Source organism: Cyclopterus lumpus, chromosome 25 (assembly GCF_009769545.1).
Source record: "Cyclopterus lumpus isolate fCycLum1 chromosome 25, fCycLum1.pri, whole genome shotgun sequence".
Taxonomy (NCBI): Eukaryota; Metazoa; Chordata; class Actinopteri; order Perciformes; family Cyclopteridae; genus Cyclopterus; species Cyclopterus lumpus.
The window spans coordinates 7,541,816-7,568,358 of NC_046990.1; the positions used below are offsets into that span (position 1 = coordinate 7,541,816).

Here is a 26,543-nt window from a genome sequence, read left to right on the forward strand (position 1 = left end):
TCAGTATACAGACATATCTTTAATTTCATAAAGAGATTTACACATATTTTACAGATATGTCACATTGTATGGTAGGCAACAGATATTCAACATATAGAAATAACACAAACGTTAAAATACATCTCTATGAAGTCAGTTAATCTCTGGTTGAAATAGAAGTCGTTTCCCTTTTGTTTGGGGTTCGTCTCTTATGTACAAAACTGTCTATTGCAATATTTACATTGTGCTTATTGTGCAACAAGGTTTTAAGTATAGCTGGGTAAAAGCACACACACACACACACACACACACACACACACACTCACACACACACACAGACACTCACACACACATTACATGTCTTTGGTGTGACAGCTTTGGCCATGTTTGTTTCTCAACCTTTTTACTCAGAGAAGCCTGTGACTAAAATAAAAACCTTCTTCTGTGCATCTTTGGAAGCTTCCAGTTAACTTTGCCTTTTTTCATTGGTTCTTTATCTTTTCAGCTAATGAAGATTAAGTTATTATGCGTTTAGAAGCGCTGAAGTCCAAAAGCGTCACCCAGAGTCTCTTGTGTGGTTTCTCCTGGGCTAGAATAAGAAATGACGCCGTCCCGGGACGTCCAGGAGCTCAACTCCTGGAGATCCCGGTCATCAGTCTCACGAAAGCAGAATAAGTGCCCTTGTTGGGGAATAATACTTCTTAAAGTCTGGTTCCTCCCTCTCACTTCTCGTCGCTCACTGAGCAGTCTGCGGCGGGGACGTCCTGTATTTGGGAGATCTTCACCTCCTCCCCGGGGATCCCCACCTCCATCGGGATCTTCAGCTCGGCGGGGATCTTCTCCGCCGACGAGCTGCGGCTGGACAGCTTGTCCATCTCGTCCTCCAGCTCCGAGAGGCGCTCGGAGACGCAGTGGGCGGTGAGCCGGGCCTCGGGGTCGTGGTCCCAGCACTCCGTGATGGTGGCGCAGATCACCGCCACGCCCTGAGGAGGAGGGAGGGGGAGGTTTACCAACTGTTTGGGGGAAGGGGGCGAATTCTCAACGCAGAAACACCTCGACCTTCCTTCGTGCTCATGCAACACATTTGACCACATACTGAACCTCATGGTCGTGTTGCCATTTAATTTAATTACATTTTATCAAATATAATTGAATCGCAGACGTTTATAACCTTGTTTCTATGTAAGGAGATGACAAATCAGTCTGAATATACAGCAGCAGCAGTGTCAGAGGCAGGGTGAAACAATCAGAGCGGAGTATTTAAAGTGTAACTTAGGTATTTTATTAATTTCTAAAATATTTTCCCCATCCTTTAATGGGCATACAGGTTTTGAATTTGGTCCAGTGTCCATGTGCGTCCAGTAAACCCGACAGGGAAACTAAACCTTTTTCTTCACCTTTTCACTCGATCTGGCTGGTTGTTATGGTGTCATGTGACTTGTTGTCGAGGAGCCGGAGAACAGAGAGCGTAGCTTCGGCCTTATCTCACACTTTTCATGTGATGGCTGAATATTCAACGTGGATGTGACTTCAGAACGAGACTTTGACTCTGAACGACTAGATCGAGTGAAAGGTGAAGAAAAATGGTTTAATTTCCCTGTCGAGTTCTTTCCTTAATGTGGTCAAACATGTCTAATATCAATTGGAGCCCATCGGTGGTAAAAACAAGAGGAAGTGATCCTTTCATACCGAAAACTAACACCATCACCTTTCGTTTGATCAGCAGCAGATTGCATGCAGTGTCCGCCAATAATAATAATGTCATATAATATATAGTCATATAATAATAATAATGTCATATAATATAAAGTCATATAATAATAATAATAATAATGTCATATAATAATAATAATAATAATAATAATAATGTCATATAATATAAATTCATATAATAATAATGTCATATAATATAGTCATATAATAATAATAATATCATATAATATAAAGTCATATAACAATAATAATAATGTCATATAATATAAAGTCATATAATAATAATAATGTCATATAATATAAAGTCATATAATAATAATAACATATAATATAAAGTCATATAATAATAATAACATATAATATAAAGTCATATAATAATAATAATAATAATAATAATAATAATAATAATAATAATAATGTCATATAATAATGATGACCAGATAAATGTAAATAAGGGAATTCCTAGGAAAGTGCTGGATTGGAGTGTTGGTTGGTGTCAGCGTCTCACCTGATGCCGGAGCCAGGTGTCAGGGATCTCGGGGCGCCCCCTGTCCCTCAGCACGCTGTCCTTCATGCTCTCTACACATGGGTGCTCTCGCACCTTGGCGCCGTACGCAGGCTCGTAGTCCTTCACCTCTGCGGACGCAAACACAGCCAAATATTATTATTAATACAGAAGGAGGAACAAGTGAATAAGAAGTGTAATAAATAAATAAATAGTATCGCGATGAGGGGAAACGCTCGCTCTGGCATTTTAACAGAGTTTATCTTTTTCTAAAAAACTATTCTCACAAACCTTTAGACTGTACAGAGCTCCGAAATAACAATCCCTCGTTTTTGTTTGCACTATGCATGGGCAAAACATTTTTATAAAAAGAGAGAGAGAGATTGAGAGAGAGAGCATGACGTCGAAAACCGTGAACATTTCAAAACAAAGTTCCGGGACCGGGTCCAGACCTCATGAAGCCAGGCTCACAGCAGCTGCTTCAGTCTCTTCAGTGTCTCTAGATCTTCACAGTTGCTGTGAAACGAGACACTAGCTGTTGCATAGTCGTCCATGAAAATGATATGCAAATATCTAACAAACAGCCTCAGGGTCGTGTTCTATGTACCTGTTGTTCTTACGCTTCATCACAAGCTGTCAAACACTGAGGATTAGTAACTTGTTTTTTCGGTGTGACGTATTCCCAGCATTTGCTTTTCTCTGGGCATGTGAATCAAAATGTATTTAATGTTTCCTGTCATGGGAAAGCCTTGCTCCAGGACCACAAGGCAGTCAACAGTAAAGTCCTTCAACAACTTTGGTTGGATTCCGGGAAGGAAGCCCAAACTCATGAGGCAGCGTTACGTTCACCAAACCTGCTCGCGACTGCTCAACGCTCGCTCGCCAAGGTGTCGTTTGAGACTTTAGGAGCGGATGAAATGGACAGCGGAGGATGTTCTCACTCCTTTGATTGTGCTGGATGAATCCTACTGAGAAGGCAACCTCCGGTTCTGCAGAGTGAAGCCGATAAGGAAGTGTCCTAAAGCTGCATTCTACTACTGACCACCAGGGGGCGACTCCTCTGGTTGTATAGAAGTCTATGCTTCATGTGTTAAAGTTGCATTCTCTCTACTGACCACAAGGGGGCGACTCCTCTGGTTGTATAGAAGTCTATATAAAATGACTCTACTCCTCTCTTGATTTATTCCCTCAGTAAACATTGTAAACATTAGTTTTTGGTCTCAATCTCTAGTTTCAAGTCTTCTTCAATACAGCGTGATGTGCATTTAGTAAATAATGGTCAAACAGACCATAAAGCATGGTATGCTTTAGGGCGGGGCTACTAGGTGATTGACAGGTCAACACCAGAGACGTATCAATATGTCAGTAGTTGCAAAAAATTAAGACGCGACGGCCAACTCGTGGCATCAAAAGCAATCTTTGATGTCACGACGACTGTCCACTTCTTACATAGTCGTTGGATTGTGTTTGCGATGTGGGGGTTCTGTAAATCCTCACACAAACACATTGCAAGTTCATGGTTTATTATCTGCAAGCAGAAACGTTGATTTAAAATTCAAAGGCGTTCACGCACAACTTTATTACTTTGTTACTAACTAGCTAACATAGCCAACTAACTTATTAGGACTAACTAGCTCTACATTGCAGTATCAAATCAAATTGTTTTTATGTCTCAAATGGTGAGGGTGATAACCTTTAACCTGGGACGTGTTAGCTTCTTCATCAATCTTATGGCCAGAATCTGACTCAGCAGCTGCACATCAGTTTTGAATAACATGTGTTGTCCATGCTAATTAGCGGTAATGGTCTGATGGAATCTACGAAATGTTTCATTGGAGTGGTCTCTGCCGCTGTGTCCTCAAATATAGGAAGTGGGAAGGTTGGAGTGGACAGGAAGTTGGAGATCTGGGATTGGGACTGTGTGCAGAGAAGCTGACTCTACAGGCCCACACTTCCTGTTTTTGACATGTGGAACTTCCCCAACCGTTTTTAGCGTTTTAAAAGCGGATCCAGCTGGGCGGGACTCCGTTTCCCTGGAGGTTATTTATGCCAGCTTCTCTGCTGTTTAGATCTCCTGCTGTGGAGCTGGTATAAATACCACACATTTTCCTGGACTGGATTCAGCTGAAAAACACAGAACAGCGAGCTGACCCAAAAATGAGAATGGTGGAAACAGAAATAAAAAGAGGTGGAGTGTTTCTAAACATCAAGACAGTGGCGGAAAAGGGTCCAATTTCATGCTAGGATCTCAATTTCTGCACTTGTCCTTCTGGGCAGAATCTGGGACACAGAGAAGTGGACAGACAGAGATCGGGTCCATACGAGAGAGGTATGGAACACAGCTCTGGACATTTAAAAAGCTCTGAGAAGAATTCCCGTCTTTGAGAACATATTTCTTAACAGACTGCAACCAGAGCCTCAGTCTCACTGTCCTCCCTTTCACTGTCTGGGGGCCCATGGTTTAAAGGCCGGGTATATCCAATCTGAGGGGGCGGAAGGCGGTTTACGACAGTTTCCTTTACAGATTATTTGTCTGAGACCTTTTGTGGCCTGGAGGTTAGCAGGAACCACTGTGGCTGGAAACGCTGTCTGGGATTTCCGATCTGGAAAGAAACACAACTCTGAAGTTTTGACGCTTAAGATGCAGGCGTCTCAACACGAGCCGAACGACATCGTCAGGAGTGAACCTGCGTTTAGCTAATGAACCACACCCTCTCGTCAAAAGTCTTTTCTCGATCCAAACCAAGCATTGGCCAAAGTCCAGGGGGAGTTGTGGGCTGAATTTCTGTGGCAAGCCCATTGGGTGCCGTTTAATGTCCTCATTTGATGGGGGGCGAAAAGCAAGAGAGTGTGGCGCCTTCTCTAGTAACAGGTGAATCTATTTGTATCGGTGTCCAGGCCTGAAAATGACTCCCAGTTGCTGGTTAGAAAAGTGTCGAAGCACTCGACGACTTCCAATCTTTTGTATGTAATACTGAAATTTGGGTGATGAGCAATCAGTTATTGTTTGTTCTTGGTGGCGATCGAGGGGGACAACATCTCGCGTCGGAGCCACGGCAGTTAGCCTAGCTTAGCATAGAAGTAGGAAGTAGTAGAGACAGATTGACTTGCTACACAGCTGAAAAATACGCCCACCGACACGTTCACTGTCCTATGACATTTGCATTCAAATGTCAATGTAACAGACAAGTAACTGTCCTTTATTTACTGTGTTTGGATTAAAGAACGATATAAAACGATAATTTAAGTTATTATGAAGATTATTATTTTGTTGATTATGGCGGTCCTTGTGGACAAAAGTGCTAGTGTTTTCCAAGCACCGCAGCCTCTTTGGAAAACCTCCCATTTTACTGCAGCAGGTCTGTCAGGCGTCCACTGTGTTATCCTGGTTCTGGTTCTTCCGTGCCTCCCTTCCCTCCAGTGGGTCAAGCTGCGTGGTGCCGGTGTCGGCTCCTAGCGGCTGTCCGGTTGCTGCTGGAGTTTCTGGTGAACCTGCATTAATTTCGTCGGATTTTGCTCCCAATCCGCCACGTTGACAAGTATTAGTAATGACACATGAAAAATAGTCATCTTCACGCTGATGGTCTCTTCGCCTTATGAAGGTCATATAGAGGCATTGGTTTTAAATGGAGACCGTTTTAAAGTTCCTCATAGTAACTTAAATAAACCTCGCCAGATATTTCCTCCTGCCTCCAGCCTTTATACGAAGCCAACTGCCTCCTGGCCTCCACTACCCCACGTAACCCTCCACTACTCCGCATAACCCTCCACTACCCTCTGTTACCCCACGTAACCCTCCACTACTCCGCATAACCCTCCACTACCCTCTGTTACCCCACGTAACCCTCCACTACCCCGCATAACCCTCCACTACCCTCTGTTACCCCACGTAACCCTCCACTACTCCACATAACCCTCCACTACCCTCCGTTACCCCACATAACTCTCCGCTACCTTCAGTTACCCCGCGTAAACCTCTGTTACCCCACGTAACCCTCCACTACCCCACGTAACCCTCCGTTACCCCACATAACCCTCCACCTTGCCGGCTAAATCAGGACATGTAAATTAAATACTCCAAAAGAGAATGTGCTATAACCGACCACAACAACAATGACGGTTCAAGCGTAGTATTTTTATCCAGCATTCTGTCCCCTGGGGTGGAGGCAGAGGACGGACACACGGACACACACACGGACACACACACACACACACACACACACACACACACACACACACACAGGCAAGATGAGGGCGTTTGTGCAGCACCTCCCTCTCTCTTCCTTGGTTTCTAAGATTCTGCGTCCGAAATAAACACACACACGCGCACGCACACACACACACCTACACACACACACGCACACACACACACACACACACACACACACACATACGCGTGTTGGAATGTGACTGTCTGGTTCTAAATGTCTCAGACTGTCTAGAAAAAAAGCACAACTCGGCAGAAGGAATGAGGGAAGGAGGGAAGGAGGTGGACTGGAGCGACTCCCTCTCTCCTCCCAGAGAGCAGATGGGGGGGAAACAGAAAAAAGTTGTCTTTGTGCTTCTATCCGTGTGAGATCTGACAGACACCAAGGCTGAGAGTGAAGGTGAGGACTTGTCCAAACGGTTGTTTGAGGGTCAAGACTTGGTTTTATATTGAACTATAGGCTTGGATTCGCTCCCCCCCCGCTCCATACTAGGCTAGAGGGCCTTCTGGCATTTGTTTTTCATAGCAATAAAACCAATTTACTTAATTTATCAGTGCCCACGTCCATCAAATAAAAGTTTTTTTGTGGTGAGCAGGGCCGGTACTTCTTAGAAGAACAGATAACAGTTGTGATACACAAGACACAGAAGAGTCCTGGAAGCGTTTGCGCAGAGGGATTTTGGATTTGGTTCGTGCAAACGGCCAATGTTTGTATTAAGTAGAATTAAGTGATTTTGATCAAATATTAAAAAATTGTCAGGGTTCGTCAAAAAATGAGAAATCCGTTTCTGTTTACGATAACATTTTTGACGATAAAAAAAAGAAAAGCATGCCTCTTTGGGGTTCAGAGGGTGAACACGGAGCCCTCCACCCCCCGCACACAGCCAGCTGAAACAGGTACAGTATCCACTCCTGCTCTCTCTCTCCCTGATTTCCTGCCCAAAGAAGGGCAACAGAGTTGAGATCGTCTCCCTCACATATCAGACATTCCTCAGATTCCTGCTGCAGACCTGGAGCTGAGGTCGAGGTGCAGTCCGTCAACCCCCCAGCCGCCGCATAACAGGAAGCAGGAGCCTTATCCTGCTCTACGTAGGTCCCGCATAGTCGTACAGTGGGATGTTGTATGTTGTATATACTCTCAGATTACAGTATGCACAATCATGTATAAAAAAAAAAATAAAGCTTTTTTCCTGCAGACAGTCTGTTGTCATAAGAGTTCTACGGACTCGCCTGATGAACTTGTTGTGATAACCCCACAAAGTGTGACCCCAGTTGTCCCCTGTTGAGTCCTCTCAGTGGTTGGGAATTCACCTCAGCAGAATCTGTTTTGTTCTCTAAGTGTGTGCTTGTGTGTTACATGACATCATACTTCCCACGGCCAGAAACATGTCATTGTGTGTGTGTGTGTGTGTGTGTGTGTGTTTGTGCACTGACCTCCGACGGCTTCACACCTGGACGTCATCTCCCAAAGCACAAGGGCCATGGAGTAGATGTCGGTCTGTTTGAAGGACTCGATGTTCTCCAGATTGAGTCGGGCCTCCAGCACCTCCGGAGCCATGTACCGCGCCGTGCCCACCTGCGGCACAGAGACACCAGGTGGGGGGTTAACGCGCTGGGCACACTCGGGTCGGGCCGGTGGTGAAAAACACACTGGCTGGCTGGAAACCCTCGTCTCGTCGCCTCGAAAAAAACACACGCGTACTTTCTAGAAAACGAACCCAACGTGCACCTCTCCCACCACGACTCAGATGACGCTGTTGTATACCTTCCCCTTGAAAGCCGACTGGCCCTGGTTGGCCAGCACCAGCCAGGGCTTTTGTTTCTAAAACGTTACGTTTCCCACATGAAAACCAGTCGAGCTAACATTAGCAGGGTATGTTAGCACATCATTAACAAGCTGCTTGTGCTCTTTATTGACAGTAACAGTCACCAAGACCACCCGGCTCTCCAGGAGCAGTGAAGCAGTGATCTTTCATTACCTTTTTTTTAATAAAAATATGATAGTTATGCCGGGAGTGCAGTTAGTGACAGTGTGGGCTCCTTCATGGGCTGGCAAAGGGGGGGGAGTATATATATATATATATATATATACATATATATAATAGTAGTCCTGGCAACGGGGACGCTGGCGAAACTTAACGCCACTCCGTCTAGGACTGTTTTTATTTGTTTTTTTTCTACCTTTTTTACAATTTAACATTCATTTAAATTATTTTTAATTTTATTTAACAGTGTAGCCATTCTTCTGACTTATTTGATTATTTTTTATTTTGTGATTGCTGTTGGCTCCTGCTCTCCACCACTGCGATCTGGTCAACTGGCGTTGGCTGGCTAGCCGACAGTCTCTTGCTGGGCGGTGGCTGCCAACGAGCCAGCCGACTCCCTGCTGGATGCTCTCCACCGCTGCCGCCTCGACAATCCTGGACAACTGGCGTTGGCTGGCTAGCTGACAGTCTCTTCCTGACTGGGTTAGGGTTAGGGAGAGCCGGCCGACTCCCTGCTCCGTGCTGTTGCTCTGAGGCTGGTCGCCTCTCAGCGGTCCTGGTGCTCCGGTGGTCCGGTCCGTGGTTGGCGATTGCGTCCTCCCGGCTGTCATGGTTCTGCAGTGTTCCACCTCGCAGCTCCTCGGGCTCAACGCCTTCTCTGCTCCTCCGTTCGTCTCGGCCATCGGGGCGCTCGGACTCCTTCGTCGGCCCCGTTGCATCCACAGAGCCTCCCGCGGAGGGTTTGTTTGCTCCTGGCCTGATCGCTCCACGCTTTCCATCCCCTCCCTCTGGTCGGCCGAGCGCATCGCTGCAGCTCGTCATCACAACAACAGTCTCCAAGAGCGAGATAGTGGCACGAAATTTGGCACGAAATTAGGAACTGTTACAGCTCCCCCAGCAGCCTCTACTCTTCCTGCTGACTCTACTCCCCAAAACCGGACTGGTACACCTTTTATTACCTCCAAGATGTCGTCCTTTTATGCAGTTCTTTAGTTAGTTTTAGTTTGTCTGTTCTGCTTTATTTTGTATTAATTTTGTAATTTTCTATTTCTCTATTGTGTTCATTGCCTATATGGCATTGTCTCCTTTGCCTCATGTATTTTCTGAAATGTTTACTTGTATTGATGTTATGTTTTTACCTTGCTTCTATGTAGAGCACTTTGTAAACCCTGTTTTTAAAGGTGCTATATAAATAAATGTATTATTATTATTATTATAAAGTCCCAGTGAGCGGCTGAGGAAGAGACCTGAGGAGCTTGTATGTCACAACACAGCCTCTCCCCCTTCGTCCATCCCTCTATTGCCTTATGAAAGCTCCTAGACCCCCAGAGGGACTTCCAGTAGAGAGGGACCAACACAGCCAGCTCATATCTCTCCAAAACAACTCAAAAACAAAGCTAACTGCAGCAGATAACAGGCGTTCTCTTCAATCCCCGACACAACATGCTGCATTCAACACCTTACAACAGTCCCAGGGAACAACTCTAGAAGTGTTGATGTCATATTCAGTGAAGGAAAGTCACCAAGTCCACAACTTTACTCTTGTATTTCTATTTCCTGATGCTTTATTCTTCCAATCCACTACATTTCAGAGGGAATTATTTTACTTTTGTTTTACTACATTCAGCACAGCTTTTAAGTCACTTTTCAGACTAAGAAAAACACAGACGTCCATCTTTCCAATGTTTACCGAGGGAACAAATCAAGAGAGAAGTCGGGTCATTTGTCTCACAGACTTCTATACAACTAGGAGTCGTCCCTGGTGGTTAGGAGAGAGAATGCAGCTTTAACCCTGAGTCGACGCCCCCTGATGGTCAGTAGAGAGATTGCAGGTTTACCACATGAAGCATAGACTTCTATACAACCAGAGGAGTCGCCCCCCTGGTGGTCAGTAGAGATAATTCAGGTTTAAGGCACTTTGGGATTAGCTGTACTTTTCACAACCAGAGGTTGCCGCCTGATTATGACATATTTGATATGATAGGTTCATGTTCATAATGATAATTTTGGGGGAGTAGCTTTGTGGGACGGGCTGTCAGTGATACTAACTCTGCGACTTTCTCGAGAGCTACTTGAAGCAAATTATATAAATTATTATTATTTAGATCATTTGCTGCTATTCGGACGTGCAGGACTGTACCTTACTCAAATGTCCTCTTTAAAACTAAGTCACAAAACCAAAAGAGACTTTTTATCTGACCTGTCCACTGTTGGCCAGGTCATCCACAGACAGATTGCTGTCCAAACGGAGTCCCAGCCCAAAGTCGCACAGGCACAACGTCAGGTCGTTCTTCACCAGGATGTTGGAGCTCTTCAGGTCTCGATGGACTATGGCCACCTTTAGGGTACAATAGAAGGAGGGGAGACAAAAGCACGTATTGCATAAAAACACACAAATAAACTAAGATATATAAAGACATTTCACATGCATTACACACATTTGCTGATCATTAAGGCATAAAATAACGACTGGGCAGATGTGTAGTTTGCTGTTCCTATTTTTACAATGAGAAGAGTTCTTACGATTAGTGACGATCACATGATCATATTCACACAGTCCTACCTTCGGGCGCCCACAGAGGAGGCGGTCACTGTGCAGGTGGGCGACGCCCTGGGCCAGACACAATCCCAGCACCTGCAACTCCTCCCAGCTGATCACGTGACGAGTCAGGTGCTCCTGGAGGGCACAGAGGTTTAAATCTGTTTAAGAATAAAACTTCTGAATAAAAAGAAATAAAAAAATCATCTTTGGCGGACTCTACCATGTACATTTACTCAAGTACAAATCTGAGGTACTTGTACTTCAATTGTGTAATTCTTTCTTATGCCACTTTTGGAAATATTATACTTTTTACTTCACTACATTTATCTGACAGCTTTAATTATTTTACTTTAAAAATAAATATAAAGTACAACTGAGTTTAGAATATGTAAAACATTTTGTGGGTCCAGCTGCTGCTTACTAATGGGCACAACATTTTATTAAAACTGGTCCAGTATTGAGGGGTTAGTTACCCTCGAAGTGCCTAAATACTGCCCCAACATTGCCCTCAGGTACTACTGACTCATGTTGGGTTACCTCAAAGTGGCGGTCTCACCTGGAGGTTTCCTCTGTGGTGGAAGGCGGTGATGAGCCAGTACTGTTTCTCCACCTTCCTCTCCTCAGCCGTCAGGAAGTGGAGGATGTTCTCGTGCCGGAGGTCCGCATCGGAGAAGATGTCCTTCTCGTTCTTCCAGGAGGCGTACTCCTCGTAGGGGAAGATCTTCACGGCCACCGTCTCGAACTGATCCGATGTGGTCTGCTTCAGCTTGGCCTTGTACACCTGGGCGAAGCGTCCTTTTCCCACCTGGGACGGGATCAAAGGCAATGACATTGGTTAGAATTGAAGTTCGGGTGGTTTAGAGCAGAACAAATCTGAAGAGCCCCTTGGTCTGTACCAGCATGTCCAGCTCTATGGGCAGCGGCTCGGTGTTGTGGTTCAGGTGGTTGGCGTGCGTCGAGCTGCTGTCCGACCCATCATCGTCCATCATGATGGCGCAGGCGTCGCTGCAGTCCAGCCCACCGGCTTTCGGTTTGCGCTTCTTCATGCTGCTCTCCCACTCTTGGCTCACGCGTCGGCGGTAGGCTCGGTGCCAGTAGAACATTCCGGCCACCACGACCCCCATCACCAGCAGAGGTAGCAGGCTCACCAGGATCACCGACACCAAAGGGTCGTCCGGGGTTGGATCCACGACTGGAAAAACAAGACGGAAGAGGTCTTTGTAACCGTGCAACACACCGGGACAAAGAGAGTGTTCGAGGAGCTCCAGTGCAGCTGTTGCCACGTAGAAGCCTTCCATTGAAGACAACGGACTACTCGATTTTTTCACTTTATTGCTGTTGTTAAATTACGGACATTTTTAACCTCCAACAGGACAACACTGTTCCGATGACCCATATGGCCATTGATAAACCCGCTACGTGTTACCTGTTACACAGTACCACGATTCAACTTAGAATCTTTCAGACTTCAGCCTGGTTGATTTGGTGACTACTGGCATCGACTTGAGGCGACAGAAAACCCAGACTGCCATGAGCAACCGCAATATTAAAAACTGGTCACAGTTGGCCACGTTTAATGTGAGCGAGGCGCAGTGGGAAGCTCAAGTGACTTATTGCTTTCATACAACGATGACAACCAACATCTGGCTCGGTTTCATAAAATAAACACAACAAATCCAAAATGCCATAATTCATCGATAACAAATAATCGTTTGTCCGCCAAGCAATGTTCCATGGCGACATTTAGCCAAACGGTTGCCAAGCAGAAGCAGTGGAAAGCATGCTTTGAGTCCGGGTCCAAAAATGCTTTGCCATATTATTTTTCATCCCTACAACAATCAATAGCTCAAATTCTCCGATAGAAAAAAGGGAAGAAAAATCAAATATCTGCGCAAAAGTGTGATAAGATTGTCCAATCATATCATTTGGACTGTCCATTTCATCAACTTTTTACTCACTCGGTAAATAAAAATCCACAACAACATCGGACAATCCGAGACAATCTTTTTGTACTGCAGACAACTGTAATCATGGACGGGAACTATCCCTTTTATCATGTTTGGTCTGCGTGAGCAGTGACTTGATGGAGCTGTGATATCCGTAGTGAAGAGTACAGTGAGGCTGATATCACATGCACGAGATCCCTTATGCAGGCCATTTGTACCATCACATTGAAACTACTATATATATTAGTAGGTCCCTTCATGCCATGTTCCATCCGTGTGTGTGGGTCTGTGTATCTTTAAGTTTGTGAACTCAGCAGAGAGATGTCAACAGGCCTTCTGTGGACACTGCCAACAGCCTTTACAGCTTCATAAGCTATATCATTAACTAGACGTCAGCCAACCCTCGGAGCTGCAGCGACGGGGAGAATACAGTGGGAGCCTGTCTGCTCGGCTTGGCCCGGCCCAGGTCTGCTCTGGCTGGGCTCCTCTTCAAAGGGTGTCTCACTCTGGTCTCTCTGGGCCAAGCCCGGAGGAGCTCGGGACTGAGGACTGACCGTTGACTTGCGTCTATTTTGCGTTCAGATTTCCCTCACAACGCTCTTGATGAACCCTTCAAATGGTTTCAAGGTTATTGAACAAGTCACAAGCTTCATGGAATACATCAATAAATAAGATCGTCTTTCACTACCTCATCGAATTGATCAATTTCTTATTTTTCTCACCAAATATTTCCCATTTGTGGTGAAAAGTGCCTGAGTGCATTTTAATTTTGATGCTTCCGAATGCTTCTTCGCCACTAAATCTCAAAGTGTTAGTTACTAGAATTTCGTGATTATATACTTACATACTTTAACAAAGAATAAGTAAGTAAGGGCAAACTTTTACTTGTAAAAAAGTGTCTTAAAAATTGTGCAATCAGTATTTATCAGTAATCTTATTTTACTTTTAAGGTAATATTTAACATTATGAATAGTTTTACTGAAGTAATAGAAGTTAACACTCCATAACAGCCTCAAATGGATTCAGGCAAACGGACAACACTTTCTGGACAGTAGTATGAAAAACATAGAATTTATTCATTTCACTACTACTGGGTGTAATTATTCTAGTAATGCATGGAGTTTTAAATAGAAGCTTTCTCTCAATATGCTCAGCAAACTTAAAATACTTTTTTCCTCGCATGAGTGAGTTACGTAACATGTGGATAGGACGGCAATGACGTCTTCCGTTAAGTCACATGTTGAATTATAAAAGCTGCCAGAATGAAGAACGACACAATTAAGTCCAAGGCCGACTTCCAGCGCTGTTTTCGGTGAAGACACATGAACTTGATGATGAAGATAATATAAGCAAGGTGTGTGTGGCCTTCTCATCAGCGTGAAAGTAGGTCGTGACATACGACCGCCAGACCGTCAAGACACTTCCATATGTCTGTGCATGAGAGTAGGCTTTAAGTTTTTTTTTAAGATCACGTGGAGGTCTTTGAGGTTTAACGGGTATTTCCTTGCCCTCTTTCTGCCGTGATTAGAGCGCACGACTGTGTTCATGTGATCAGACGCTGCCAACACAAACTGGCCTTTTCCAGTCAGTATGCCAGCGTGTTCTCATGCAGTGTTCATGGAGGTTTGACACATCCTTCCAACTAATAGAGGGATCCTCCCCTCTAGCTGGCAATTACACACGCCATGTGTGTGTGTGTGTGTGTGTGTGTGTGTTTCAGGATGTGAATGCTGGCTTTTCAAACACTGCCATCTCTGACTCAAGCTCTTAAATGCTCTAACCGGTTGCTAATTTCTTGGATCCTCTCACTGTTTGGCGAATAACAAAGTTGCGAGTTAGATATACAAATAGAGGAGGAAAGTGACACAGCCAGACATGATTTCATGTTCGAAACGGGTGATGGGTGGATAGATGGAAGCCATCGTAAACACTCCCCCGTGCCAGTTCGTGCAATGAGGCGTTGGGTCTCATTGTTCACGTTAACTTGGTCAAGCATACCCACCTGAACATTGTGGCTGATGATCCACACTTCTTTCTGATGTATGCTGTGACTTCTCCTTCATCTTTTCAAAATCTAATGAATCGCTGACGTTGACTCCTGGTTTCAACTGTAACAGTGATATGGAGATGGGTGAGGTCTTGTCTAGCAGCTTCCTGATGTCTACAAATAGTAGCTGATAAGATGCTGCTCTCGCGGAACCACGAGCGACCTTGTGTCCATCAACAGAGGCAACATGGGTCCTTACACCAGTGGTTCTCAAACGTTTTCCGTCACGCCCCACTTTGGAGGAAGAAAGATGTTCGTGCCCCACGGCCCCAACAAAGTGGCCCATGCTAACTTTTTATTGAAATAACTTTTTGTGATTCCTCCATCTGTGCTTTTTCAAATAATAGAATAAAGAAGATTGCAACCACTTTCAAGTAAACCAAATGTGCAATCACTTTGTTAGAACAATGCAAATAAAGTTATATATGTGCAAAAAAGCACAATGGCAAAGAAATAGCTTATTGTGGCTGCAATTAGCCTGTTTTGCACTGGATATCTTTTAAATATAATAACAATAAAGTGCAACCTAAACAAAACAAGTTAAAATATTTGGCAATAAAGAGTTTTACACTGCATACATTTTCAAAACAATGACGTGCAACCTGTGCAAAACAAAACTAGTGCAGATATGTGTCAAGTTTTATTAGTATTAGTGGCTGCAATGAATGAGCCTGCTTTTCACTACAAATCTTTATAAAACGGGCTTGATACGGCCACTCTCAATTCATGCTCAATGTTGAGCTCTTGTTTTGAAGGGCAATAGCGGAAAAGCCGATCTCAATTCATGCTCAATGTTGAGCTCTTGTTTTGAAGGGCAATAGCGGAAAAGCCGATCTCAATTCATGCTCAATGTTGAGCTCTTGTTTTGAAGGGCAACAGCGGAAAAGCCGATTTCACGGAGATTGGCTTTTGGCAAACCGGCAAGAATCAATAATCGTGGCCGTCACGCATGCATAACCTGTTAACATCGTAACATGTAGACGATTAACGACTTGTTAATGTTTTATGTCCGTGTACTTTGAACTTTGAGAACCTCTGCCTCACACTATGAGGAAAATTAAAGCATTTCTCTGAGCCAATGTCTGAGGGGTTATATGTCACTAGATGAGCCTCATAAAAACAGTATTTTACCATCTTTCCCTGTGTAGTATTTCCTCTGGTAAACGTATATAAATAACCTGCCTTTACCCGAGCCGGTATCGGATTATGTTTGACCAGCGGGGAGGAATCCTGCCGCAGGGAGGCTGGTGACACGGACTAAAAATGATTACCACACTCACTATTTACACGTCTTGGTAACCACCTCCTCCCTCCAACATCTCTGCATCTCCATCTACTTCCTCATCACATCTCAGTGGTCTCTGTTTGTTTCTTTTCCCTCTTTCCTTCCATTTCATGCATCTCACAGTTGGCCTGCGTCCCTATGAAGCAGTCTGCTGTGTGACTGAATGACAAGCCAAGATTCCACAGTGAAGGAGGAACCGTAAAAACTTTTTTTTCTCTTTCCTTTATTGGTCCATTTCCATCTTGTCCTCTTTCTCTTTGATGGCTGCAACAATAAGCGTTTCTAATTTATTCTTCCCTTTTCTTATTTTGATCTCTTCCTCATCATCGCCCAAAGTCGTCAAAATTCCCCCCACTTCATGTCACGGGGAAGATTTCATTCATCACGAAGGATAGCTAAATAAGCCACGAAACGACTTGGGGGAGATCCGGCTACGTACGAGTGAAGGAATCCATGTCGGAGGTGAATTGGCTCCAACTCCAATGTCATTCCTCACATTGCAGGCCTGACTTTGAGGAGAGCACAACTGTAAATGCAGCACTGAAACAAATAGCACGTTACTGTGACAAAGCGCTATTTACTTTCGACGCCTTCCCTTTCCACCGAAAACTATGATCACGAGCTCCGAAACACATGTGTAACTGACACTGGCTGGGAGGCGGGGTCAGTCTGCTCTGAATCCTCGTACAGGATCTTAATTAGAAACAACTGCCGTGTCACAGAGGCCCGCACATGGATCCCATGTATATCAAAGTGCACACACTGATCGACGATAATGCTGATGGGTTGCGACGGACATTATTTTTGAAAAAAAAAAAAAAATTCTGGCCAGGCTTTGTTCAAAATTGATGAAGTAGCTGAAAAGAAAAAAATGTGTTTCTGCTTCCCCTGCTTTTGGTTATCAAACAAAGTAATATCATTCAACAGACTTGAATGATTTCCTTTAGCTCCCCACTGACATCAGGACAGCAGAAAGTCTAAAGCTGCATTCTCTCTACTGACCAGCAGGGGGCGACTCCCGTGGTTGTATAGAAGTCTATGCTTCATGTCTTAAAGCTGTATTCTCTCTCTCATGACCACCAGGGGGCGACTCCTCTGGTTGTATAGAATCACTGTGCCGCTCAAAGCTACCGGCAACTTTCAAGGTTGAATGTTTTCTTGCATGTCACTGGACGCATGAGTTACTGTCGAGAATCAATCGACACCCCTTTGGCATCAATGTGACAATTTTGACCATTCCATTGGAGTGTATTGGCTCTCTTGCGTGTCATACGCTTCAGTGAATAGCAACCGGATTATGCCAAAAAAAACAAACACTTATAGAGCAAAAGTGTCGTGCCGTTACAATACACAAGCGCGAGCGGCCGCATCAGTTGAGTAGGTGGTTTGTCAAAGTGTCCGAGACCGCCTACGAATGTGGTCTAAGCAATCGGATCCCAAAGCGTCCGAAATGCTTTCACAATGTTCACTCCCTCGTGGAGACATTTGAAACCACATGCACAAACAAATTATGAGCACATCACAAGAATGTGAACGCTGGGGCAGAACAATGTGAAGCATTCGTGGAGGAATAAGCCATGGCAGTGGTCCAGCAAACAAACAAGGACTTCCTGCTGCATGTGTCCTCAATGGGAGGAAGGAACCACAACCCTTACCCTCAGGGTGTGTGTATGTGTGTGTGTTTGTCCATGTGTGTTTGTGCATGTGTGTTTATGCATGTGTGTTTGTGTGTGCGTGTGTGTTTTTGTGTGTCAGTAAGAGATGACAGAGTCACTGACAAATCACTATTTACACAAACCACTCATTTGGAGATAGAGCTACTGAACTTGAATTTAGAAGTGCTTCCTTTTTTCCAGTTTGTCTTGATGCTTATTGATCAGGAAGGGATACTGACCTTGCCAACTTCACCGTGCCTCCTGCCTCATGGGCCCGGCCTCCCGCCTACTTCGCCCTGCCTCCTGCCTCAAGGGCCTGGCCTCATTGGCCCCACCTCCTTCGCCCTGCCTCAAGGTCCTGGCCTCATTGGCCCCGCCTCCTTCGCCATGCCTCCTGCCTAATGGGCCCGGCCTCCCAACTCCTTCGCCCTGCCTCCTGCTTCAAGGGCCTGGCCTCATTGGCCCCGCCTCTTTCGTGATGCCTCTTGCCTGGTGGGCCGGCCTCCTGCCATGACCCTGCTGACATTCAGTCACTACGGAGGTGTTCTCTGTCTAGTTCACCATGCTGTTTCTGATTTCAGTTAAACAGACAGGAAACCATATGTCTGGTCTACACCACACACACACACACACACACACACACACACACACACACACACACACACACACACACACACACACACACACACTCACACAGATGCCGAGACGGACACTCTCAGCAGCCAATCACACGGCGCAGAACGCACACAGCTGCCTTTCTTGAGCATTCCCTGTGTTTACGTGTGTTGCGAAACACTGCGTTTCCACTTCCTGTTTGTGATGACGGTGCAATATCCACCCAATCCACACAGTACAGTAGAGAAACCACAGTGTGAACTAAAAGGACAGCTTTACAGTTCATGTCGGCGACCACAAAGAGGGCAATAACGAAGGAAGCGGCAGCGACAGACCACCGCAGGAAGAAACGTGATGATGACACTGAAACATTTGACATGCCACTGAGACTGATCAGCAAACGGTGACTACGTCCACTCTTTGTATACAGTCTATGGTCCCAACTTGGCAGAACTCAAGGTTTTAAAATGTTCCATCGAGAAGCTCGAAGTCGTGCCCCCAAAATGAATGAAATTAAGAGAAAAGCATATAAAATGGCAATTCTTGAGTCATGGTTAACTACTATTCCTGGCTCCTTCTCAATAGAAAATGTCCGTAGACTGCTTTGATAAGACTGAAGGTGGCGTAGCACACTCGATAACACAAGTTAAAACACAAAGAGTGAGACGATGCAACTGGTTGTACATTTGACATGCCATGTGTGATTGCTAAAAACTACAGTGTAAAGTAGTATATAGTATATATTTGTAGTTTCCAACGCATTGTTGATATGGTTGTTTTGTTGAATGTGATATATAGCAATGCCAGCCTTATCACTTCATCCTATAGCTCTGTTAGTATATCCACCAACTCTCTCTTTGGTTATGTAGCTGCTAAATGCTCCACTATGGAAACCAGCTCATCGCTAACTGTGTTTATCTGCTGTTGTATGCTGGGCACAGTGTGCAGCGGATTAATCAGAGTCTCTCCAGGGAAAATAGCTGCACAATGTGGAAACAAAGCAGATACGGGCAGAGAGACTTACCCAGATGTGAAACCAAAACAGTGAGATGAAAAGATGCTAAAATGCTGAGTTCATCATTAAAAGTGACCCTGCTCACAATTCAATGACATCGTTTGCACTTACAGGTGCAGCTTTAACTTCAGTAGAGGGCATTAGCCTCACTGCGCACTCACCGGGGGTGAATAAGAGTTGGTCGTTACACTCGTCCACGTCCGTACAGGAGCAGATGTGAGCCATCCCGCTCGTGGTGTTCTTCTCCTTCATCACGCAGGTGGAGCTGTTGTAGTCGTCCAGCATCACACCGTAGAGCGACGTGGACGGGTCGTGGCACAGGGTTTCGATGGAGAAGTCGGTCTCGTTCTTTCTCCTGAGAGACGGGCAGAGGTGAGACTGTTAGGCCCATTAAGACTGATCTGGTTACATCCCGTCTCAGTTCTGCTCTCGGGTACCTACCAGATGGAGACACAGACCTCGTTGCTGTCCATACAAATGGACGTAATGGTGCAGTTGGACATGCAGGTCCCCGTGCCGCTGCAGGAGGAAAGCTTCACGTCGCAGAACATACAGAGCTGACTCATCTGGAAGTAAGGGGGCATACCTGCAGAACACACACACACAGAACGTATCCATCAGGTTAGCTTCATGTTTCAGGCAAGTGCTGTCCTCAAACTGGAAATACAGCAATTTAAATACCACCTCTTCGGGGGAAAAGTCTTAATTCTAACTTCTGCATTGACTTCACTTGGCAGAACTGGAGGTGGTCTGGATGCACCGATCGGATTTTTCAGTCCCGAGACCGATACCTGGGCTTTGGGGCCGATACCGGCGCACTGAGATCATCCTTTTCGTGTAGAGCAACATCAGGTTTGACTCAAACATCGCTTTCAAGCGACACGTAAGAAATAAATGCATAGATAGAAATCTATTGGTGCATCCTGACTGCAAACTAGGTACTGTACACAACTGCAGGAACCACAGGAAAGCATCAGCTGCTGAATGCCACAAGGCCATTAAAACACGGTCGACGCAGGCATCCCCAGAGAGGGAAACACCTCCACCGGGCTGGATGGGGCCTGAGGAAACCATTGAGCCATACAGGAATAGGCCAGGCCACACTGAACCACAAACACAGGCAACCACAGCTGAATCAATAGGCAGCCTGTGCCAAGCTACAGCAAATTCTTACATCAAAACCACTTTGGATACATAAACCCCAAAACCTCATGGAATATTAAAAGAATGCCTTGAAAACACTGTGCACATGGATTTCCTGAAAGACGCAATAAAACTTTTTTTTAATATGCATTCACGCATCAAAGAAAAGAGTTTTTTCTGATCTGTCCACTGTAGATTTTCAGGATGAGCAGACAGACCCGTCTCCTGCAGAAAAAATTACTAACACGGCTAATCATAAACTTATGGCAACCCCCTTTTTTTATTTGCTCTTTTCATGTTTGACGGGCTAGAATTTTGCATTTGTGATCCATAATTCTCCCAGAGATACATTAACGTAGTTTGATACGGTCACCCTGGGCTGGTTGGTAGCTGTAATCAGCACAATCTCACCCGTCATTCTACTACCTGTTCAGACCTGCTCGTCTGACTCCAAGCCCCCCTGACAGATGGTCTCGGTAGGCAGGGCTGTGTTGGAAATACAGGTAAAACTGGAGGTTTTAGAGCCTAAACATGCAGAAAAGAAGGTCTCTTCGTGTGGCTTTTGAGTTCAAGTAAGAGTGGGTTGGAAGCGGTGTATAGTACTGAGGTTTTGTGGTACAACCTTCCGGCTCTGCACCACACATCAGCTTTTCCAACACTGTTTGCAGCTGTTCCCCCAGCGGCTTTAGCTCGATGCAAATTATTGCATCGAGCTAAAGCCGCGAGTTATTCTTTTATTTGGGTCTTTCAGGAAAAAAAAGTGTGCTTTCCGGTCCTGATTTTTCTAAAATAATTGAGATAGCTAATTCAACGGCAGCCCCTCACTCGTCCAGAATCCAAGACGCAGTCAACTCAACTGCCGCAGAGCAGTCCTTGTATCGCTAAATCATTTGACACGTCTGCGATGTCTGCAGAGCAGAGCTGTGAAACCCGACCAGAGGCGTGACTCCACGAGTTCTCATTGGCCTCCCTTGTGACCTCAAACTCCACGCACTCTCCTTTGAGGCTTCACTGCTACGGTTGTACGTCTTCGTGGTGGATGTGTGCACGCTGGTGTGCATTAAGCACAGTTAATATACTTTGGAGACGCATTCCGTCACACGGTAAGAGGGTAGTTTGGGGACAGGCCCGAGAGCGTGAAATAGCAGGGCGCTCACACCCACGCACAACCTCAGAGGCAAATAAAACCTGCTGATTTAGTGCAGCAAAGGGCCACAGAGAAGGAATAACTGAATGAGTAAGGCGGGGTAGAGTTGCACCGGGCAGCCGGTGAGCTCAGCAAGTCTTTTATGGTGTTGATTAATCTTGATTGCACTGTTGTGTAATGCTTTTTGATAGTTGGTTGTTTTTTGCTGGTAAAGGGTTAACTTTGATTAACTGTTGTCACTCGTTCCTGCCCTGCACTGCATTTACCGTCTTATTGTCTACAGGTTTTTTGCAAATATGTGTACATGAATAGATAGCATGTTCAGAGATATTAATAACACCAAGCTATTTCTATAACCAACGGCTACCATTCGAAAGAGTTCCGCCAATTACAGTATACGTGTAACATTTTTAAATTTCACTCTGTTATGACTGTAAGGAGACATATCTTTTTTGTATCGTTGCAAAGGGTTCCAAGACTAAAAGGGTTCAGCAAAAGTCCCCAATTCTAGATCCGTGATGAGACAACAGCGCTATTGATCTTCGATAGTTAGAAGCAACTCTACTTTGAAGTCCCACCACCGGAAAGTGAAAGGGTTTCTGTGCATGAAGGTCTTTAGTGGTATGTGGGTCAATGTTCCAGCTGCTAAAACGCTTTGACTTTCTCTTTTTATTACGGCTGCACTTTTTCCCTGCTGCTACTCCAAGTGTAGGAATTATAGTATGAAAACAATGTCGACCTCAGTGTGTCACAGGAAAGCGTGGACTGTCATTAACCGTGCTCCTGACGGCTCCTGAAGGGGCTGTAATTGTGATGTGAGATTTCTTTGTGTTCCTGTTAGTGCAGCAGGGAAACCGCGCTACTGCGAGCTGCATCCGTCTGGCTGTCAGGCCGATGAATTACATTGATAAATACCTGCGTTTCACTTTTTGGCCCCAGAGAAAGTGAAGAAAAGTGTTCACATTAAGACGAAGATCCTCCAGTAAATAAAAAAAAATGCGGTTTCATCAAATTAAAATGTAAAGTGATGTATTTGGCAGGTTAGCTTAGCATAAAAACTACAAAACATGTAGGTTCATATTTACACGCACAGACATGAGACACGGTATCAATCTTCAGCAGCAAGAAAATGAAGAAGCATATTTTCATTGAATTTCTTACTATTCCTTTATGTACAGATATTTCCTCCTCCTTGGCTTTGACAGCCAATTAAAAACATCGTCATCGTAATAAAATCCTTATATCCAATATAATCTAAACAACAACATTCACATCCATCTACTGGAACAATTCCAATCTTATTTTCCTGGAGGTCATGTAAAGCAGCTTATGGTTTTTTAAAGTCATATAAAAGCAAAGCGAGCAGCTGGAAGGCCCTCCTCTGGCCCCTCCCCTCTCCTCACATCCTCAGCGGTTTGGAAATCAACTGAGGATGTGAGCTCACAGTGGACGGCCGGACCGACAGGAAACGTGACAGCAGTTTATCACCCGTCCAGGAAAAGACTGCTCCAACGGGAATGGAAACGGGGAAAGATCTGCACAGCAGGCCGGCTGCAGGGCAGAGTCACCAAACTCAGCTTCCCTCAGTGAGGGAGCCCTGCAGTCTTTAATGGGACACTTTGCATTTCACTGGTTTCAAAAGGTGCAACTGGGAGGTCGGTCGGTCAGGATTTAGCAATATCTGTTTGCTTTTGTGTGGTTGTATCAAAGTGCACAAAACTCTCAACTCGTAAAAAAATTCAGATTATATTTGATATAGTATTATATCAAAATATTATATGTTGCTAACTAAATCGATAGTATTATGGAGAGGTCTCTGCAGGAGCAAACAGGATTGGATCCTTCTCTGCACCCGTGGAGGATTTATTTAGTTGTCCACATTTGATCCCTGTGTGTGTGTGTGTGTGTGTGTGTATATATGTGTGTGTGTGTGTGGGGGAGACAACTGGCAAGAGGCTGTGCGCTGCTAAATAACTGCCCCAGCAGGCGGCCCAGCTCCCTCCCTCCACTCCTGAAATGTATCCTCCCTCCTCCGCAACTCCCTCTTAACACGACTCCCTGCGACTTGCACGTAACCCTCTCATTCCTCCCCGTCTTTATCTCCCTCCCCTTGACTCGCTCCGGTTCGCCTCCGTCTCCATCCATCCTCCTTCTCTTTGACCCCGGGAGTCGGCGAAGCGAGTCGAGAGGGGAAGTCGACTAATATGGTAAGAAATCAAAGGGAGACCCTTCAGTGAGGTCAAGTGGGTGACCCCTTCTCTGCTCTCCTCTTCCCAGACTGAGGGCCAGTCTAGTCGGTGTCGACACAACAGGGACTCGCTCTGGGGGACAGAACTGATACTTTGGTACCAAATCACTGCCGAAATGTTTTATACGGAATGTTTGTAACCGAGGATGAGAGAACATAGTAGTGAATATGGGTAGTAATAGGTAGTGAACATCAGGTGTCAGCAGCCGATGGGCAGCAGAGTCCTGCTGGGCAGATAACGGAGCTAACAGCCAACGTTGCATTGACCCCCTTTAGATGCGTTGTATTGGGCCAGGGTCAACTGTAAGATTATCATAATGCCTGTTAGCTAATGAAACAATAGGCGATGCAAACGTAATAAAGGACTAACGAGCATGTGCGTTCCCAGTTGTTGTTGAAGTTCATTACCAAAAAGGTACAACACATTTATTTACTCCATGTTAAACACAGATACAAACTTTTCCTGGTGGCCTTCATCAGAGTGTGTGCTGAAGTTCATGGGATTGTATAGTATTGGGGATCAAGGAGTTTCACTGGTATCGGAACCGCTATCTAAATTAAACACCGTCTCCCTCTCAAACTACATCCGCGATAACACAATGTGTACAATTAAAAAGAATCACCCACGAGTCATCTTCCTGTGCCTCAAAACAACCTATTTATCCATCTCCCCTTTCCTCCCCTTTCGGTCCATCTTGGCTGAAGGCCGGGATCGGGAAACGGAGGGAGGCCTTTGCACTGAGATTCCCTGGAAAGGAAGAGAGAAGGAACCTTCCTGCGACGACCAACTGAGCGGACGGTTTTCCACATCAATTGAAAGCAAACACTGAGAGAAAAGATTGAAAAACAGAAAACAACGGCCCTGATGTTTGGATAAGCATCATGTCAAGCTGCTCGGGGGTGACCGGGGGAGCAGCTTCCTCCAGGGCTGAGGAGGAAGAGGCAGAGTAACAGGGAGTGTGTTGATGGGTGGTGGTGGTGGGCATGTGGGTGGAGGTTTGCGTGTCTTGTTGTGCATCTGTGTTGGTGTCTATTTGTGACACATACAATGCAAGCAGGACCACACAGTCTCTTTTGGTATGTGGGATTTCCAGGTTGAAAATAGGCCCAATGCACCGTGGGAGGCGGCAGGAACCAACAGCAGAGCCGGGGGGGGGGGGGGGGTTCACAGGAACCGAGGCAGAATTGTGTTTGCCATTCTCATGCTGTGTTCAATCTACCCACCTGTCACCAACAGAAAGAAGTGTGGGGAGGCTTCCTGTGATTGGCTGAAGTGGGAGGAGCTTGGTTTGACAGAAGGAAAGTCACTGTTCACACATGAGCATACACTCATGAGAGGAGAGAGCGTGCACACACTTACAAGGAGGCTTCAGAGGAGACACAGAGGAGATGTTGGGCGGTTTATGTTTTGTCCAAATCACACATTGAGATGTTTATTTTACTCGTTTGTCTATTTGCGTCTGTAGAATTGTCTTAAATTCATTAAAAGCTACCATTAAATAACTAATTTTCCTCCTTGAACACAAAGCAAGCACAATTGAAATGTAAATACATTTTGTCTCAAGAAGTTTCATGGTGATGATGTAGTCTTCAACATGTATAATATGACTAAACATCTCTTTAAATGCTGTTTTATCTCCAGAAGTGTCCTCTTCTTCAGCAGCTCTCGCATCCACCAAACTTTACACTTTCATTCCTCTCTTTTCTGAGCTTTCTGCATGTCATTCACAGCCTGATTCATACAACAGTTTGTTCCTAAAAACATGACGAAAAGTGCTTTTCTTATTTATGGAGCGATAAAAAGAGATATCCAATATATGTCTAATATGTCAACAAAATGAAACATGAATTTTGGACCTGACTTTACCCACTGTTACGAAATAATGCATATTGACAGATCTGGAACAATACGTGAACTCCAATGTGAGAGTCCAATAACAAGACCAGCATCTTTACAAGGAAGTTATTTTGCACTCCATATTAAAATGTGATATTAATGTATTAACTTGTATGAGCCCCGTCGAGAGAGAGTACTTGTAGTACTTATAGTCGTTATAGTTATTATAGTAGAAAAGATGTTCACGGACTGGAGAAACACGTGAACGCGCCGCAGAGCTGAGTCTGGGAGTCACCTGTCGCGCCCGCTGCGCGTGCTCTTTACAACGTACCGTCCCGAGTTTGCTCCACAATAAGAGTGACGCCGACGTTACCGGGGGAGAGGAGCGAGCTCGTGCGTTACTTTAAAGTTTAGGGAAATGCGCAACTCACCGGCAGCTCCGGGCTCCAGCAGCGCGGTGAGGAAAAGGATCGATACAACTCCCCGTAGAGACACAGTGCGGCGCGAGCCCTCCTTGGTGCGGCGCGAGCCCTCCATGGTGCGGTGTCCTCCGTTCAAGAAAAGACTCTCATTCACATGGAAGGTTGAAGGAGGCACGCGGGGAGTCCAGCGGAGGGTTGGGGCGCTCCTCTCCGCTCAGCAGCTGGAGACTACTGCTGAAGCGCGCACACACA

At 45.3% G+C, this 26,543-nt stretch overlaps 1 protein-coding gene and 1 long non-coding RNA gene across 2 annotated transcripts; one reads left to right on the plus strand and one right to left on the minus strand.

The window, feature by feature from the left end:
• Nucleotides 1-26,543, minus strand: tgfbr2b (transforming growth factor beta receptor 2b). The gene is made up of 10 exons (XM_034528939.1): nucleotides 26,301-26,543; nucleotides 19,936-20,080; nucleotides 19,656-19,849; nucleotides 11,828-12,123; nucleotides 11,488-11,736; nucleotides 10,953-11,066; nucleotides 10,590-10,727; nucleotides 7,839-7,980; nucleotides 2,201-2,328; nucleotides 1-962 (listed from the first exon to the last, which is right to left on the minus strand). Exons 1-10 carry the CDS (start codon nucleotides 26,404-26,406, stop codon nucleotides 702-704), a joined length of 1,773 nt encoding a protein of 590 aa, XP_034384830.1. The 5' UTR covers nucleotides 26,407-26,543; the 3' UTR covers nucleotides 1-701.
• LOC117728170 lies at nucleotides 18,696-22,023 on the plus strand. The gene is made up of 3 exons (XR_004609097.1): nucleotides 18,696-18,882; nucleotides 19,608-20,066; nucleotides 20,232-22,023. It is a non-coding gene; the product is annotated as an uncharacterized LOC117728170 (long non-coding RNA).